Genomic DNA, 19,361 nt, shown 5'->3' with positions numbered 1-19,361 from the left:
GACTGAATGAAGGTGTTCTGCAAAGCGGTCACCCAGTCTGCGTTTTGTCTCCCCAGTGTGGAGGATACAGCATTGTGAGCGGCGAATATAGTAGACTAAATTGAAAGAAGTGCAAGTAAATCACTGCTTGACCTGGAGGGAGTGTTTGGGGCTTTGAGCAGTGAGGAGAGAGGAGGTAAAAGGGAAGGTATTGCACCTTCTGTTTCCCTGGGAAGGTGCTGTGGGAAGGGGATGAGGTGTTGGGAGTGATAGAGGAATGGACCAGGGTGTCGTGAAGGCAGCATTGTGAGCAGTGAATACTATGCCAAATGTCCAGAGCTTGACTCTATACCAAAACCTCTAAGATCAGGAAGGTTTCATAAACCAGTTACTAAACTTGATTTGTCGGTGTATTTTTTTTTAAAAAGCCTGTTGTAATAATGCAAAGTGTGCATGTCCATAAAGATTTGCGTATTTGTATCTCTCTTCAATTACAACATGTTGAAGTAAGGCTGATTTGAAGTAAGAACTCACACATTAATTCATGTTTTTAGTATACTTATTGGGAGATTACAAAACACGTTTAAATGCAGATTTTCAAAGAATATGGAATCTGTTTCGTACACAACTCAGTTTTTTGAAAATGTATGGAAGAAAAATGGACAGAAAGAAAGTATAGTTTATGACTGAAAGTAAGCAAAATACTTTTCGAAGGGGGAAAAGCAGAGTAATGTATTCATATGTTATGTTAAGCAGAAGATGTTGGGGCAAGCACAGTTTCCAATAATACAGTAAACTCACATGTGAACTGGCCATTCTTTGTGTCTGTCTTTCTAAGTGTCAATCAATAGTGATGCCTCTGAATGAAGAAAACAGCCATGACATTGGCTGTCATCAGTGAATTATGGCCACTTTTCAATGTTGTGATTGGTTAATAGTGACTGAAAATCTTAATTCTCTGGCAAGAATATCTTGTTGGTTCTTCTGCATATCACTTTTGAATGAGGATATTACAAAGCAGCTTCAAAGTGGCCATCTTTTGAGTAATATCTTTCTGTGTTTAAGGGCTTTTCAAATGAATTTGTATCTCATCTTTCTAAGTAAGGAAATATTTAATTTTATTTAACTTAGTTTCTTTTCTGCTTCTTGTGAACACAAGATGCTCAGCGGAAAGATTTCAACAGAAAGGTTTTGTTTTATTGAAATTGGAAGTATTTTAACATATTTAAAAGTTAATTTTTGAATTATCCAATCTGTGGTATAAATAATGTGAAGTGGTTTAAAGCAATGCTTTGCCTTGGGAGATAACCAGCTATTTTTTAAATGTAACAAAATAGTTACCATATGGCAACAAATGTAAGTAATACAACTCACAGTGCATTCTTGTAAAGCTGCATTCGCGTTCTTTTTTATGTACAATGTTTATAATGGCATCTAACCCAAAATAAACTACAGTATTAATTAAAATATTGGTTCATGGTTGTTTTCAGTTTAAGTTCCATTTCACTGTACCTACTGAAAATCTGCCTGCATTTGGAAGTGTTGGTGCCATAGTGGATCTGAACACATTCATCCTGCCTTCAGAGTGACTGTTAGAATTGAGCCTGGACTGATGGGATGAGAATCTTCTCCCACTGCCGACTTTAATGATTATAAGTGGAATGTGCTCTGGACAATTTCAATTCAGTTCTTAGTGGCTGCTGTCGCATCTCACATAACTGTTGTTAATGTTCTATTAGTTTACACAAAATGGGCAAGTCTCACATTAAAAGATCCTGAAGTAGGCTGGAAGCATAAATATAAATATACCAGTAGAATGTTAAAAGCACATTGGGAGACATCACTGAAGGAGCCTTGCCCTTTGTTTAATCTCTGCCACACGAGAATGGGTGACACTAGCACAAAAAATAAAGTAAGGAATGCTCCTTTCCTGTGCACTGATGCACCCAATCATGATGAGCAAAAAAAATGCTCAGGGGAGGAAATGCTTTTTTGTAGCTTCACTGTAGCTCTGTTAGATGTTTAGTAACATAAATAACATTGCATTCATTTTTTCACTGTGCATCTTGGGACTCATTATGCATACAGGGAAAACATTCTGTTTAGATTCAATTTTAGTATGATTCGTGCACCAGGTATTTGGACAAAAATAGAGCAACTCTATTCATGAATGCATTATATATCCTTGATGCATTCCATCAGAAGGGTAACATGCCACTACTCTAATGAGCTGCCAAGAAACAAATTAAACCACATTTGTAAATAAGTGAAATGAATGCAGAGATCTGCAGACTCAAACATACAGTAAGAATGTTTCAAATTATTTTCTTTTAGCAATGCTTCTGATTAAATGGCTACAGATGAGGATCAGGAGGTTTACATTTTAACCAGCTGTGTTTATCACATGACTAGAATTTAGTGGAAGTTGCATAAATGAGGATGTATGTTGTTAAATTGGGCATTTTGTTATTTACTAAAAACACGTGTGCTGCTAAGTATCAAAACAGTTTATTAGTAGTCGAGATTATCAATTACAAAAAAAATGAATATCATACCAGTAATTCACCAATGTGAGTTTCATTCGGGGAGGAAAACATTGAATAACAAAAATTATGGTTTGGTTTGCAGTACGTCTTGAAGGCATATCTACTGTTTGGTGTCTTGCACAGAAGTGTTTGAATAAATAATGAGCTTCTGTCTGCATTCACGCATTGCAGCTAAGTTTCGGGATTCTGCCAGCATCCTGCCTAATGTTTTTATAGCACATATATAAAGGTGACCTATTTGGTTGTTAGTCTATTTAGCACCGTGCTATTATTGAACAAAAGGGTGACGATCATGAGTAAAATGAGTAAAATCATGTTTAATTTATGAAGGTCGTAAAATTTTTCAATAGATAAATTATTAAACATTGCGTCACACTGCATATACAGCAACTGTTAAAAATATAGCTAACTAGTAGATGCAAGGCAAATAGCATTGAGAGTAAGCTGTATGCTACACTAAACATCGGAATTGCTGAAATGGCCAAATAACCAGACACCCAACTAAGGAAAGCATTACACTAACGTATGAATTTAGGCTTACTCCATGGTTTGAATTTTGCTGTCTCTAAAAAGATGAGAGAATCTCCCTGTGTCTATTAACCACATCTTACGCCAGGTCAACTGATAATTGTTAAAAAGAAAGAACTTGCATTTATAAATTGTCCTTCCTAACCTTAAAATGTTCTCGCCAATATTAATCCTCAATTAACACCATTATGTTAGATTATCAGGTCATTATCTCATTGCTATTTGTGGGACCTTGCTGTGTGCAAATTGGTTACTATTTTTCCTAATCTACAAAAGTGACTATGCTTCAAAATATTTGATTGGCTGTAAAGTGCATTGGGACATCTTGAAATTGTGAAGGATAATATGTGCATTCAAGTTTGTTTTTTTTTTGGTCCCAAAGAGTAATTAATTATGATCCATTAATCTACCATTCAGAACAAAATTTTGTCAAATGAAACAAATTAAAATTACTATTATTTTCACCTGTCTTCCCTAAAAGGAAACAAAATAAAATTATAATGGCTAGGCAACACAGAGCACAAACAAAATCCCATAATGTGCAATATGTTGGGTAAGCAATAAAACTGAGTCTTTGTAATATTCAGGGATTTGTTTGCTTCAGGATTGAATGCAGCACATATGGATTTGACTGCATTAACTGTTAATATTTCTATAGCTTTTCAGTATGTCTGACACATTCTAGTCCAGATTATCAATTGTTCAAAATGCTCTTTTGAATATTTGTTAAAATCTTTCAATACTGCTTTTCTTGTGCTAAATTCACTGATTTAACTGTTCCTTGATATACTTTGGTGCTATTCTTGAGATCACAGCATCATCGGAGAGGTAAGTGGATAACTTTTTGTGATGTGTGCACAGAAAGCCCATGCCGTTACTTGATGCTGCAAAATGAACATCATCTTTGATTATTTGTTTGTACCTTTGAGAATGTCAATTAAATTCTAATATTGACATTTCATTTATTTCCAGTTGTGCTACTAGACACAACAGCTGCACTAGGAGAGCTTGGATGGAAGGCATACCCATTAAATGGGGTGAGTTCACAAAAATTGTCTTTAACTGTATGCTTATATATAGCAGGCCACAGAATATTGTCAAATATTGATCTTATGTTTACACAAATGATTTTCCTGCATGGGAATGAATAGTAGTTATAGGGCAATTACATTGAAAGCTCTAAAATAATTAATTAAAAACTTAGGTTAATTTTTTTTTTAAATACTGTTGCAGTGGATGAGCTGTTTTACACTTAAAAGTTTCAAAACTCTTATTTGTCTTTTGGCTCTTACATCAACTCCTTATCAAAGTATCAAAGTGATTGCAGTGCTCCAATAATTTTAATATGTGGCTAATCCCAATTTTTTATAGTCGTATTTATGTACTACTATAATGCTACTATGATTGTAAATGTGATGTGAAATGCCAACATAGTACAGTCAATTTCATGCTGCACTTCTGATTCACCTCCACCAAGATCTATACATATGATAGCCTGATATAATATTGTCACAAAAAGTCCTAGATCTAGCAGTAGCGATGAAGCAACACCTGCCGCTGACTTCACAGAAAGGAGCACATAAGGATCTAGCGATGTCTGTGGTGTCATTTTCCCATTTGCTGACAACAGGGAAATAGATGATTGTGATTGGATTAAGATAGAAGCTAAAATAAAGATAGAGAAACTTTAAAAAAAGAAATTCCACAGGCTATTCATTATTATGGAGAAATTAGACATTCTACAAATATATTGGCTTTTTGGGACCAGTGAGAGCATTTAGCAGGAATTATGTAATTACAACCATTCAATAAAAGGGTAACTTCTTCGAGGGTTTTTCCAGTGAGACTAAGAGCGTGTGAGTGGAAGCTCTTGTCAGTTCAGTTGATTTTCCATTGAATGCTGTCTGGAGTTGCCTCAGCACTGCACCCTCTGGAGATGCATATAACCACTGACAGCAACTTCTGGGCTCTGCATATGCGGACTCCAAAAGTTGCTGTTGGTGGAGTAAAGCTACCAAACGGTGACAGTTTTGTCATCATCACTATTACAAAATTTGGGTCGTGACACAACTGCTCAAAGTTCTCTTCTTTAAATGCAGCATTTTTTTCATTGGAAGTTTCAATATGAAAGTGTCTGAATACATTTTCAACTGCAAGAAAATTGATTTGAAAAATCCTGTAAGCATGGTGTGAGAGATTTAACACAAATTACAATCAATTCTTATATATAACTTTAAAGTCCTTTTTTTTAATTATGACTAGTAGGAGACAGCTCAGAATAGAACAATAAAAAAAATTGAATAGGAGGCTTACACATTGACTTCACCACATTCTGCTATCAAGGTCAAACTTCCTCCTTATTGTGTGGACCTTTTTTATTAATTATACTTTAAACGTTCACCAATGATATGCATTAATAGTTCTGTGGTGTGTAACAATTACTCCAAGGTACCAAATACTGCTACTGAAATCATTGGGAAACATCTTCAGAAATAAATTTGAGTGTGAAAGTAAGGAACTCCTCACTCATTAGAGGTTCTATTGACTGGTTACAGAGCAAGTTTTGGCTTTCTCCAGATATGGAGTATGCATGTTGCTTCATGAATTGCATATACTGTGATGAACTGTGTTTGTGAGATAGCCAGACTGTCTACATGCAGCTAGTATAACCTGAATTTATTCAGTAAAATCATGCTATATAATATGGTTTTCGATGGAGTTCCTAGCTTCTGCTTGGGGTCTTTTCCTGAATCATTGGACTCGTCTCAGTGCTCAACATTTTCTGGCCTCTACCCCCTTAATATGCAAGCATGGAAGAGTTAGTGTAGAATGCCTTGCCTTAGACTTGGTGAAATCACCATATGGCACTTGTTACTTTTTAAAAATTCTTTCTTTGGGATTTAGCTTCGCTGGCAAGGCCAGCATTTGTTACCCATCTTTAATTTCCCCTGAGAAGGTAGTGATGAGCCACTGCCTTAAACCACTGCAATCTAACTGGTGTATGTACACCCACAGTGGTGTTAGGAAGAGAGTTCCAGGTTTTTGATTCAGTGACAGTGAAGGATTGGTGGTATAGTTCCAAGCCAGAGTGGTTTGTGACTTGGAAGGGAACTTGCAGGTGGTGGTGTTCCCATGCTTGTTCTTCTAGGTAGTAGGGGTCGTGGGCTTGGAAGATGCTGTCAAAGGAGGCTTGGTGAGTTGCTACAATGCACCTTGTAGATGAAACAGACTGCCACTGTGTGTCAGTGGTGGAGGGAGTGAATGTTTAAGTTGGTGGAATAGAGTGCCGATCAAAGGGCTGCTTTGTCCAGTATGGTGTCAAGTTTCTTGAAAGTTATTGGAGCCACACTCATCTAGGCAAATAGAGAGTATTCCATCACACTCCTGACTTGTGCCTTGTAGATGGTGGACAGGCTGTGGCAGGGCCAGGGAGAGAAATCCTGGCCCTGGTGCTTCTCCTGTTTCTGGACCCTTTATTCCCCCAATCCCTCACATCCTTCGGGTGCCTAGAATTGGGAACCATAGTCACAGTGGGGTTAAACTGTTTTATATAGATTTAGCAAAAATTCTTAGTTTTGTACTCTATGCATCTATTCATAAAGCCCATTGAAAGTGGAGGTTTCAGTATAACACACTTTACAAACACAGCTTTGTCAGGCAATTACACATAACCTGGTTGTTCATATTATACAACCAGCTCCACTTTGAACCTGATCCTATGTAATATCCAGACAGCAACATCTAAAAGACTTGAACCTTGAGCAAACAACAATCCTATGTTTATACAAATGAGAATATCTTGAACTAACAGTGACCTATTCCATTGACGCATAACTCCTGGTTTCACTTCCAAGTTTAAACATGGCAAATCTGTCCAGTAAATTAGCACCAAGCAATTCACCTCTATTTCTATCCACACAAGTGGGTTTTGTTAACGGAAAAATTACACTTTGCGTTGAGTGATAAATATTTTCTCATTTTAAATTGAAACTAGCCACACTTAAAATGCCCAGTATGGATCACATAATAAGAGAGCAAAGTTTTGAAGATGCAGGAAATCTGAAATATAAACACGAAATGCTGGAAATACTCAGCAGGCCAGGGAGCGTCTTTGGAGAGAGAAACAGAAACATGCTTTAGGTCCACGATCTGCACTGGTTCTGATGAAGAGTCAGTAACCTCTGTTTCTCTCTGCACAGATGCTGCCAGACGTGCTGAGCATTTCTAACACTTCCTGTTTCTATTGGAGCAAAAATAACCCCTTTTGCCAGTCCTCCAAAAAGCAGTCAAGCTTCTCGTAAGCCTCTCATTCCCCTTCAGCAAGAAACTCAGCATCATCTGCCTGAGATCTGGCTTGGCAAAACATTAAACATTTTTTTTTTAAAGTTAAGGTATGAAGAAAACATAAACAACATTAATATCAAAGCAATAAATTGATACTTTTAAAAAAAAATAATGAATGCAGATGCGATTAAAAAGCACCAAGCAGCAGAGCTAACTAATAAAACCTTTTTTTCTGCCCTTTCGCTTAAGAAGCAGAGCTAGAGAGAGACAGACAAAGCCCCACAAGTACTGGTCACCAGGGAAAGGGGAGAGGACCAGGGCCAAGCTCAGGAGTAAGGTTTAACTGACACCAACATTGCGTTTGCCTCTAGTGGCGCACATTCCGAGCTGGCCTTGGTGAAATTCATATGAAAGTGAGGGTCTGAAGCATTTGAACATTGTGCAATTATCAGTGAACATCCCTATTTCTGACCTTGTCATGGGGGGAAAGTCATTGATGAAGCAGCCAAAGATGGATTGATCTAGTACACTACCCTGAGGAAGTCCTGGGTCTGAAATGATTGGCCTCCAACAACACAATCATCATCCTTCATGCTATGTGTGACTCCAACTAGTGGAGAGCTTTCCTCCTTATGATTCCCATTGACTTCAGTTTTGTTTAGGCTCCATGATGCCACACTGGGTCAAAACCCTTTCCACCTGGCTTTTCGTCCTCTCCAGCCTGATGTGTGGTTAGGTTTTTGAGGCGGGAGGAGGATCGGGAGATGGGCAGCCTCTGCCTGTGTGTTCGTGCTCTCTCACACTTTTTTTCTTTCTCTCACACACACACACACTCTCATTCTTTGCAGCTTTAGTGAAAAAGCCCAAACTTCTCAAGTTTCTCTTCCAAGCTCTGCCTCTTCATCCTTCATAATATCCTGGTGAACTTACAAAGCCCCTTTTCTATTACTTTTGTATCCTTTCTATTTGACAGTGCTCAAAACTACACAGTTTATGTCCAGCTATGGTCTTTCACAACTGGCACTTACTCACATACCCTCAGGCCTGGGACGTTTGGAGATTAATATCGCTGAGGAGTTCGGGATAGCTGTGAATGTGACAAGATGTGCTTCCCCTTGGCCCTGTCTAACACTGCAGCTGCCCCAGGTCTCGCTGTTGCTGCAACTGCTGCTCCTCCTGGCCTCCCCATCTTGACTCTTGTTTTTCGTTTCTTCTTACATGTGTTGTGGGCGTCACTGCCAAGGCCAGCATTTGATGTCCATATCTAATTGCCCATAAACTGAGTGGCTTGCTAGGCCATTTCAGAGGGCATTTAAGAATCAACCACATTGCTGTGGGTCTGGGGTCACAGACCAGGTAAAGACCACAGATTTCCTTCCCTAAAGGACATTAGTGAACCAGATGGGTTTATACGACAATCAACAACAGTCTCACGGTCACTATTACTGAGACTTTTTTTTTTAATTCTACATTTTTTTGTTAATTGAATTTAAATTCCACCAGCTGCCATGGTGGGATTTGAGCCCTTGTCCCAGATCATTAGTCTGGGTTACTCGTTCAGTGACCGCCATGCCACCATCTCCCCCTAAAGCTGTGGCTGTTTAGGGGCTTGGCACCTGTGCAGGAGGGCGAGAGCAAAGCCAAAGGAAAACCCAGAATGCACCCTAGCTGTCAAAACAAATGGCCGCGTGAACTTAGGCTGTTGCTCCAGTAGCTTATACTACGGAACTTTGTCCCGGAGCAGGGTGCCCACTTGCATTTGTTTGTGAGCACATTGAGGCATAAGGCAGCCATTTGAAGGGAGGTGCTACCTGAGCCCAGGTTCCCTGTAGACACAGGCCCTGGTGCTTAGCACTGTGTGCACCCCCCTCTGGGACTTTGGGCTTTGGGGAGTCGGAAATTGAGTCGCCCACTGCAGAATTTCCAGCCCGCTGATCTCTTGTAGGATTTCTTCAGGATTTATATGGTCGATCCAGTTAAGCTTCTGCTCAATGGTAACCCCTAGGATATTGATGTTGAGGGATTCAGGAATTGTAATACTGTCGGTTAGATTCTCTCTTGTTGGGGATGATCATTGCCAGACAGTTGTGTGGCATAAATGCTACCCACCACTTATCAACCCAAGCCTGAACACTGTCTGGGTATTGTCTGCATATGGACTGGACTGCCTCAGTATTTGAGGAGTCACGAATGGTGCTGAACATTGTGCAATTATCAGCCAACATCCCCATTTCTGACATTTTCATGGAGGGAAAGTCATTGATGAAGCAGCCAAAGATGGATTGATCTAGTACACTACCCTGAGGAAGTCCTGGGTCTGAAATGATTGGCCTCCAACAAGCACAATCGTAATTCTTTGTGCTATGTGTGACTCCAACTAGTGGAGAGTTTTCCTCCTTATGATTCCCATTGACCTCAGCTTTGTTTAGGCTCCATGATGCCACACTGGGTTAAATGCTGCCTTGATGTCAAGGGCACTCATTCTTACCTCACCTCTTGAATTCAGCTCTTTTGGCCACATTTGGACCAAGGCTGTAATGAGGCCTGGAGCCAAATGCCCTGGGCAGAACCTAAACTGAGCATCAGTGAGCAGATTATTGCAGTGCAAGTGTTGCTTGATGGCAGTGCCAACGACATCTTCCATCACTTTGCTGGTGATTGAGAGTAGACTGATGGGCTGGTAATTGGGTGGATTAGATTTGTCCTGCATTTTTTGTGGCCAGGATGTGCCCAGACAATTTTCTACATTGTCAAGTAGGCATCAGTGTGGTAGTTGTACTACACTACTACACGGCTAGTTATGGAGCACAAGTCTTCAGTATTATTGCTGGAATGTTGTCAGGACCTATATCTTTGCTGTATATCCAGTGCCTTTAGCCATTTCTTGTTATCATGTGGAGTGAACTGAATTGGCTGAAGACTGGCATCTACGATGCTGCAGACCTCAGGAGGAGGCCAAGATGGATTATACACTCGGCATTGCTCGCCCAAGGTGGTTTCAAATGTTTCAATTTATCTTTTGCACTGTTGTGCTGGGTTCCCCCATCATTGAGAATGGGGATATTTGTGGAGCGTCCTCCTTCTGTTAGTTTAATTGTCCACCATCATTCACAACTGGATCTGGCAAGATTGCAGAGCTTTGATATTTTTTCTGGGATCCCCTAGTTCTGACTATTGCATGCTGCTTCTGCTGTTCAGCATGCATGTAATTCTGTGTTGTTGTTTCACTAGGTTATCACCTCATTTTTAGGTATGCCTGGTGCTGTACCTGGCATGCTCCACTACACTCCTCATTAAACTAGCTTGATCCCCTGGCTTGATGTTAATGATAGGGTGAGGGATATTCTGGATCATGAGGTTACAGATTGTGGTTGAATACGATTCTGTTGCTGAAGGCCCTCAGTGACTTTGAGACACCCAGTTTTGAGCTGCTAGATCTCTTCTGTGTCTGTTCTGCTCATCTAATTTTTCTGTCCAACACTAATTAATGTTAGGACACCTATAGACTGCTGCTAATCAGTTTTTTTGCCCTTTTTTATTTCTGAGCTTTACCCATACTGATTCTACATCCTAATTATCTGTGCTAAGGTCCTTCCTCCTCACAGCCTTTATCTCATTCTTTATTATCAGGGGTACCCCACCTGCTGTAATATTTTGCCTAATTTTTTTAACTGTTTGACACATGTCTTAGTTTTTTGAGGGTACAATTAGCAGAGTGGATGAGAGGGAACCAGTAGATGTCATATATTTGGATTTTCAGAAGGTATTTGATAAGGTGCCACATGAGAGTTTGTGACATGGAATTCAAACTCCTGGGATCTTGGGTAATATTAGCATGGATTGATTTATTAATGAACAGAAAAGAGAGAATAGGAATACGCAAGTAATTTTTGGATGACAGGGTGTAATTAGTGGAGTGCTGCTAGGGTCAGTGCTTGGATATTGGTTATTTACAATCTTAATCAATGACTTAGATAAGAGAACTGAGTGTAATTTATCTAAGTTTGCTGCAATACAAAGCTACATGGGGAAGTAAGCTGTGAGGAGCCCGCAAAGGGATATGGAGCGGTTAAGTGATTGGGTAAGAAGGTGGCAGATGAAGTATATTTTTGGAAGAAGAGAAAAGCATACATTTTGTTAAAATGTGAAAGACTAGCAAATGTTGGTATTCAGAGTGATTTAGGTGTCCTTCAACATGAATGGCGGAAAGTTAACATGAAGATGCAGCAAGCAAATGGGAAGACAAATGTTATTTTAGTCTTTATTACATAAGGATTGGAGAACCAGAAGAAGGAAGTCTTTCTATAGTTACATCAGGTTTGGTGAGACCACAGCTGGAGTATTGTGTACAGTTTGTCTCCTTACCTAGGGAAGGGTATACTTGGCTTTAGACACAGTGCAACAGAGGTTCACTAAATTGATTCCTGAGATGAGAGCGCTGTCCTAATGAGTGGAATAGGTCTATATTCTCTAAAGTTTAGAAATGAGTGGTTATCTCTTTGAAAGCTATACAATTTTTAAGAGGGTTTGAAATGGGTATATACTGATGGGTATATACTGAAGTATATGGGTATATACTTATATTGCCTGGTGGAGAGAGTAAAATTGGGGCCATAATCTCAGGGTAAAAGGTCGATTAACTAGGGCTGAGATTAGGGGGAATTACTTCACTCAAGAGGGTTGTGAATCTTTGGAATTCTCAACCCCAGAGGGTTGTGGATGCTTAGTCATTGTGTATATGAAACTCACCAAGGCTCCTTTGACAGCACCCTCCAAACCTGTGACCTCTACCATCTAGAAGGACAAGGACAGCAGACATGGGAATGCCACCACCTGCAAGTTCCCCTCCAAGTCACTCACCATCCTGACTTGGAAATATATCGCCATTCGTTCATTGTTACTGAGTCAAAATCCTAGAACTCTCTCCTTGACAGCATTTTGGGTTACCTACACCACATGGACTGCAGTGGTTCAAGAAGGTGGTTCACCAGCACCTTCTCAAGATCAATTAGGGATGGGTAATAAATCCCATGAAAGAATGAAAAGAAATTCAAGATTGAGATTGATAGATTTTTGGGCACTAAGGGAGTCAAGGGAAACGACAGGAAGATGCAATTGGATGTAGAATTTCAGCCATGATTTTGTTGAATGGCGGGGTAGACTTGATCTTCCTTCTTGCTACTCCAGCTGCTATTTCTTAGGCTCTTGTATCATGCTTTCAATTTTCTTGAGGATGACTGATGAACTCTGCTTCTCACAACACATGGAGCATGAGGGAGATGAAAGCTAACTAAAAGAATGAGGTGAGAAATGAGCCTAGAGAGTGGGAAAGGTGCCAAGGCATTGACTAGAGGTGGAGAAGGGAAGCATTTTGTTAAGGGGATTTCAGTGAGGAATAAGATCTGAAGAAAATTGATCCCTTAACTCACTAGTTTGTAAACTATAATTCCAAACTGGTTCGAGGGATATCAAAACATATTACATGCCATCAGATATTTTAAAAATTAAATCAGACAGTAGGCTCAATAGCTGAAATAAAGTTCAAATTCAATAATAAAGCTGGGTTTTGAATAGCTCACCTTTCTAGGTGTTGTTATTTCTGAAGGTTGGTGCCTCCAAGAGTAGTGAAATGTAGCTTACTTTTGTCCTCATCTTTTTTGTTTTTTTTTCATTTTGGCTTTTTGATTAATTTTAATTTATATAACTAGAACCAGCAGTATTTAATTAGCATCGATGCTTCTCCTAGACATTAATTTAAGGACTATATATATATATATCTTTGTATGCCATTATAATAACATTTCTGCATTTAGCACTCCCAACGTTGCTCAGTCATAGATTCCCTTGCACAATGGTAGATGGGGCTCTCCAAAGATTGTGTTCCATTTCCCTTACTACTTCTCTCACTTTCTCTTCGTCCACCCCTTCCAGAATTATGGTAATGTTTCCTTTGCCTTCACCTTCCACCCCAAGAGCCTCCACATTCAACAGATCATCTTCCTCTATTTTCACCAAATCCAGTGTGAGCCCACTACCAAACACATTTTCCCCCTTCACTTTTAGCAAAGGAATTGTTCCTTATCTGACACCCCAATCCATCTTCTAACGCCTGCTCTCCTTTCCCTGGCAACTTCCCTTGATAGCACTGTAGTTAAAACACCGTTGTTAGTTATCACTTTGCAGAACACCTCTGTTTATCCACTCCCTGATGCTTGCCACTTCTCCAGTCCACTCCAACTTCTCTGTCCTTGGTCTTACACTGTTTGTGAAGATTGAGGAACTACATTTTTTTTCTAGGCATTTTGTAGCCTTCTAACCTTGATGTTAACAACTTCAGATGTTTCCATTATTTCCCTGACACGAGGTGCTAGTAATGCAGGCTGGATCTCCCTGCACTTCTGAGAATTGGGGATAGATTGAGCTGGAGACTCTCTTGGTACATTGCTGGCATGTCAGCCCCTAGTGGTGATTTGCCTTTTTCTCTAGCAGACTTCTGGGCTACTTGAGCCTCATTCACTTTGCTTGGATTTTGTACTCTGGGTGAAAATCCTGGAAAAAACTATCCAACTGCACAGTGGGAATACCTTCACTACAAACACCCAACTAAAAAACATAGGACTCAGAGGCAGCAGTACGTCATTCAGCCGTTCGAGCCAGCTCTACTATTCAATAAGATCACAGCTGATCTGGTTGTGGTCTCAACTCCACTTTGCCATCTCCACCTGCCCCCCTCCCCCAGCCTCAAGTCCCTTGTATATCAGAAGTCTGTAACTTTGGGTTGAACAAATTCAATGACCTAGCCTTCATTGCTTTCTGTGGAAGAGAATTCCACATACATACAACCCTTAGAGAAAAAGATTATCCTCATCTCCTGAATGCCACCATCTTGCAGGCAGCTAGGTTTGGGCAATAAATGTTGGCCTTGTTAGATATGCCACCATTTGGAGAAATTAGTAAATTTGGGGTGGGGTGGAGTTTAAAGTGAACACACAAATAACTTGGACTTAGAAACAAATGGCTAATGCTAACTGTTATGGTGCAACATTAATCTATTGCTTGCAGGGAGAGCTATGTTCTGTCTAAATAGCAAGCCCACACTTTACAATTATCTGAGGACAAACTGTTTCTTTGAAGCCAAGGTGACACATTTGGCATTGGACCTGCATTCGGCTCCAAAGAGCCCTGTAAAGCAGTGCCTTAATGGGTAGGTTTAGCTGAATAAGTAATGGGGTGGGTGTTAACCAGTACCCTGTACTAGTAAGTAAACTGTGGTTCAAGCTCAGGCAATATCCCCTGGACATCTGGGACTTCCCAAGCCTTGCCACTGACAATCTGAGTTACCGCACTTACTCAAGTCTATGGCATGTGTCTGGCGAAAGAATATGCACTTCATGTCAAGAAAGCAGAAATTCTGCAGGCGTAAATGTCTCAGTGCCTTAATTGTGACACTTTTTTGAAGATCTAGATTGATTTTCTGTATTTGTCCAATTTCTAGCTGCCCCCAAAAAAGAAAGGAGGCAGAGGCAGATGAAGCAATGTCAACTTCCATTGCTGCCCTAACTTATAGAATGGATTCAGGTCACCTTGCAGCAGATGGTATAGCTCTGCAACTCTCCCTGCTGTATGTGATCCTGCAGAGGCAGTCTTTGATGGCTGTGTTTGGCTCTGTATATACAGTTGATAGCATGATGGTTGTATCTTTGTCCAATTGCATTAAATTCAATGATGGAACAGCTTTGTAAACAGTCCTCATTTTTTGCAATGAGATGCTGAGAGAAAACAAAACATTGTACAGTTTTCTGGAAGGCAATAACCATGGGGACATTTGGTCCCCCATGGGAACATGTGGAAAATCAGGAAAAACACAGATTTCTTTCTTTGTAAATTCATTTTAATAGTCATTTGCTATGCAGTGAAGTTCTTCATATTCTGGACATGTTTTTTCCCCCAGACGCGTTCCATGTACCCAAGCTTACAGACTTTAAGTTCAGGTTATCAGTTGCGAGACTTGAGAAACCCCAGATGTGCAAATGTTTGTAAGGATCGACAATAGCGAACCATGCACTCACCAACAGAAATTTACCCTGATAAGTTTCCTCTATTCCCCAGTCTGAAAATATGCACACATTTAACATTTCAAAAATATGAAGAGTTGGCCAAGCATTTAATTATGGGTTTCTGATTAGACAGCGCCATAAGTTTATGGGCAGTAAATTTCATTTCTTTTCTACAGTAAACTTTGTGTTATCTGGCACTCTGCCAAACAGAATTCTCTAGTAACCAGAATTTCTGATAGCTCGATTTATTTTTTTTTAAAGCCAATCACTTTCAGAGTTCAAATGTTGCATTCTTTTACGAAAAAACTAATAATAACAATAGATTGCAAAGTTGTTCTTGGGTTTTACATTGAATTTGTTAAATTATTGGGTTAGTTTTGGTTATTGTGCCTGAACAAAGATATACCCACCTTGCCTTGTGTCTAGAGTAATATAACTCCCCATTAACCAGCATTTTGGATTAACTGGCACCACCCATTCCCCAAGCATGCTGGAGATCAAAGATTTTACTGTATAACATTTTTCTTCCCTAACAAAAATCAAAAGCATGTAATTTAAAATACAGCTAACTGAATTTGGTTACAAATTCATGTTATATGTATCTCTAGCCATAACAAAAATAGCACGGTACAAAAACATTTAGAAGCATAACTGCTGTCATGCCACCACAACAGAAAGTAACTACTTCTCCAGATAGCACCCGTGATTATTCAAAGGTTGCTGAACCACGGCTCATGCTGTGATTTTACTATGGGGCAGGGGAAGGGGGCAGGCCCCAAATCTACCTCAGCTGGAACAGGGTTCAAACCTCGTGCCGTTGGCATGACTCTGAACCACACAGCAGCCATCTAGCCAACTGAGCTAACCAGCCCCACCAGAAAAATACTAATTCGATCTTTAGCAAACAAATTAAGGCAGTATCAGTTCAGCATTTTCTCATGAAGTCTCACAGTAAGATAGATGCAATGTGTAGCCCTATTGAAAACAATTGAACATGAACTGTACTAGTAGATACAAGTTGTTCAGTTTTGTTGAGTAATGCAAATATTTTTTGAGAAGCGTATAACCACCAAATTTGAACAGGACCTAACAGTGAGCGAATTGCTTTCCTAGAAACAATTAAAGTCAATCAGCAGTAAAAACACAAATTAAATATTTTGTTCTGTAGAGACTCACAATGAAACCTCTAATCACTGCTGTATGCAGCATCTGTGTTTTCATAAGAGATTATGTGCACAAACACTCAGCACATCACTGATATTACTTTTGGGTCCCACCAGAACATATGCATCAGACTGTAGTGTAGTAGAAGTGGAGCGAGTGACAGTCTTCACTAACCACAACACCAGGCTTTTAGAGATTTGTTGAATCAATTTGCATTTAAATTTATAACAAAGCTGATTTGAGGCTCATGAAGCCTATTCTAGAAAAGTTAAAAAAGAATGAACAACATTAGGATTATTTTTAATGTTCCGTCTTTCCCATTTGATACTTTTTGTGAACATTCTTTATCTGAGAAGAGAATACTTTGTCAATAAAGATACAAATGCATCCATAACAGCCATCCTTAACGTCTTGCGACATCAGATTGCTAATTTAGTGCTAAATTAAGTGACATGATGGACAGTTATGTACTGTCAGCTTGCACTTGTTCAAACTTATTTTAGTTTGTATCTTTATGGTCAACAGACAGATTTTATCTCAACTTGGGCTAGGTTCCTATTGTGTCACCCACTCCTCATCCAACATTGGAGACAGTAGATTATCTAGCCAAATTAAGTTTAATGTTTTTCATGTGCATGATAGCCTAATGAAAGAAACCTAGTTTAATTTTAAATTGAGAAACAAGGTGAATGGTCTGGAATGCATTTAATTTCAAAGCATATGCCTTTGAATTTTTGATTTCTGAGATGTGGCTGTGTAATAAACTTGAAGTACCGGGCAGGTTTCTTGTCAGAAACAGTAAACTTTATTTACAGAACTCCTGATGAAGCTACATGCTTGTACCAAGACCAAGGCTAGAAAGCTCCACCCCTAAGATTACCCATACTTAGGGCTGATTTGTCAGTAAGGTCACATGATCCCCATAACAGTATAAAAGGTTTAACTTACAATTACTACATTCCTCCCCTTTAATTTTGTTTTACCTCTCTATTTACAAAAATATCTTAACCCATATCATATACAAACATATACAGTTCATGCAATTATAGATTTAATCTTTGAGGTGGTTTTCTGATCCGGGTAGAGCGATGCAACTTGAGAATCTTCCATTGGTTTGACTTGACTAGAAACTGCAGCATCAGAGACATCCTTAGACAATGGCAGTTCAGAAGTACTTCAACAGAGACATCAGGTATGTCTATTTTTTGTCGACTTGGTACCTCAGGGATCAAAGGTTTGACTTCAGTTTCAGGTGGAGTAATTGGTTGTTGCAGTGTCTCTCTACTTCTTAGATGATCCACATGTTTCCTAACAATTCTGTTTTCCACTTCCACTTGATATGATAAAGGTCCTGTTTCAGAGACAATTGTACAGGAACCCATCTCAGTCCAGTTGCAAAGTTTCACACAAAAACTGTCCCTCCCACAGTAAATTTCCGATCTTTACTGTGAACATCATGATTCACTTTCTGACTACTCTGGTTCTCCTCCACCTTCCTCTCTAAATTAGGAAATGCCAGACTTAACCTTGTATGAAGGTGGAATTTCATTAGCAATTCCAAAGGTGCTGAACCTGTAGTTGCATGTGGAATTGTGCGAGAGTTGAAAAGAAATCTTGAAATTTGTGTTTCTATCGTTCCTTCGGATAGTTTCTTCATGTCTGTTTTAAAGTTTTGTACTGCTGTTTCTGCTAACCCATTGGATGAGGGGTGATACAGTGCTGTTTTAAAATGTTTAATCCCATTTAGGTTTATGAATCTCTGGAAATCTCTACTAGTGAAAACAGTACCATTATCTGAAACAAAGACTTCCGGTAGGCCATGTACACTAAAACATTGGTGCAGCTTTTCAATAGTTGCACACGACTTAGGTGACCTCACTTCATACACATCCATTCACTTTGAATGTGTGTCAATGATCACTAAAAACATGGTACCTAAAAATGGACCTACATAGTCTATATGTAGTGTAACCCAAGGTCTACCAGGCCACTCGCATGGATGCAGTGGGGCTGAAACTGGCAACTCCTGTTGTTGCTGACAATGGAGACTGTGTTTAACCGTTTTTTCTACATCACTGTCTATACCTGGCCACCAGATATAACTTAGTGTGAGCATCTTCGTTTTCGAAATGCCTGGATGCGCACAATGAAGCTCTGCCAATGGTGGTTCTCTTCCTTGCAACGACTCTTGCTCCCCCTAACAAGGTACCATCTTAACAACTTAATTCAGATTTATGAGCAAAGATTGGTTTTAATTCTTCAGAGACTTGTGCATTTGACCATCCTTGCAATACCTGTTCTCAGACTCTTGATAAAATTGGATCCTGGTTTGTCCAATTCTTATCTGCTTTGCACAGACCGGCGAGGAGTCCAGGAAATACAGCACAAGTACAACTTCTTGAGGAACTGGAGCATGTGTAATGCTAACTGGCAAAGGAAGACGACTGAGGGTGTTTGCATTTACTATACGCACACCCAGATGGTGAATAAAAGTGTGCTCTTATGCCAACAAAATTAAAGCCCATCTTCGAATTCTAGCAGAGGCTATTGATGGGATTGCCTTATCATCACTAAACAGACCTAACAGTGGCTTGTGATCTGATGCTATGGTGAAGTGTCGACTGTGTAAATATTGATGGAACTTCTTTACTCCAAATATGATGAGTAAGCCGCCTTTTTCAATTTGTGAGTAACCTTTCTTAGCTGCAGAGGGGGTTCTGGAGACATAACCTATTGGCCTTTCAGATCCATCCTCCATCTTGTGTGACAATACCATTCCCACACTGTAGGGAGATGCATCATA

The 19,361-nt window shown here is 39.6% G+C and overlaps 1 protein-coding gene across 1 annotated transcript in view; it reads left to right on the top strand.

Moving 5' to 3' along the window:
• The window catches only part of epha6 (eph receptor A6), an 832,733-nt gene that overhangs the window by 53,547 nt on the left and 759,825 nt on the right, over positions 1 to 19,361 (top strand). Inside the window, exon 2 of the mRNA XM_078559784.1 lies at positions 4,026 to 4,090. Within this exon, the coding sequence (XP_078415910.1) occupies positions 4,026 to 4,090 (65 nt within the window). The remainder of the gene's footprint in view (positions 1 to 4,025; positions 4,091 to 19,361) is intronic.

This window comes from Cetorhinus maximus, chromosome 16 (genome assembly GCF_964194155.1).
Source record: "Cetorhinus maximus chromosome 16, sCetMax3.hap1.1, whole genome shotgun sequence".
In the NCBI taxonomy this organism is placed as follows: domain Eukaryota; kingdom Metazoa; phylum Chordata; class Chondrichthyes; order Lamniformes; family Cetorhinidae; genus Cetorhinus; species Cetorhinus maximus.
Note: the sequence above shows the minus strand (reverse complement) of the source record. Positions and strands in the feature narration are given on the sequence as shown.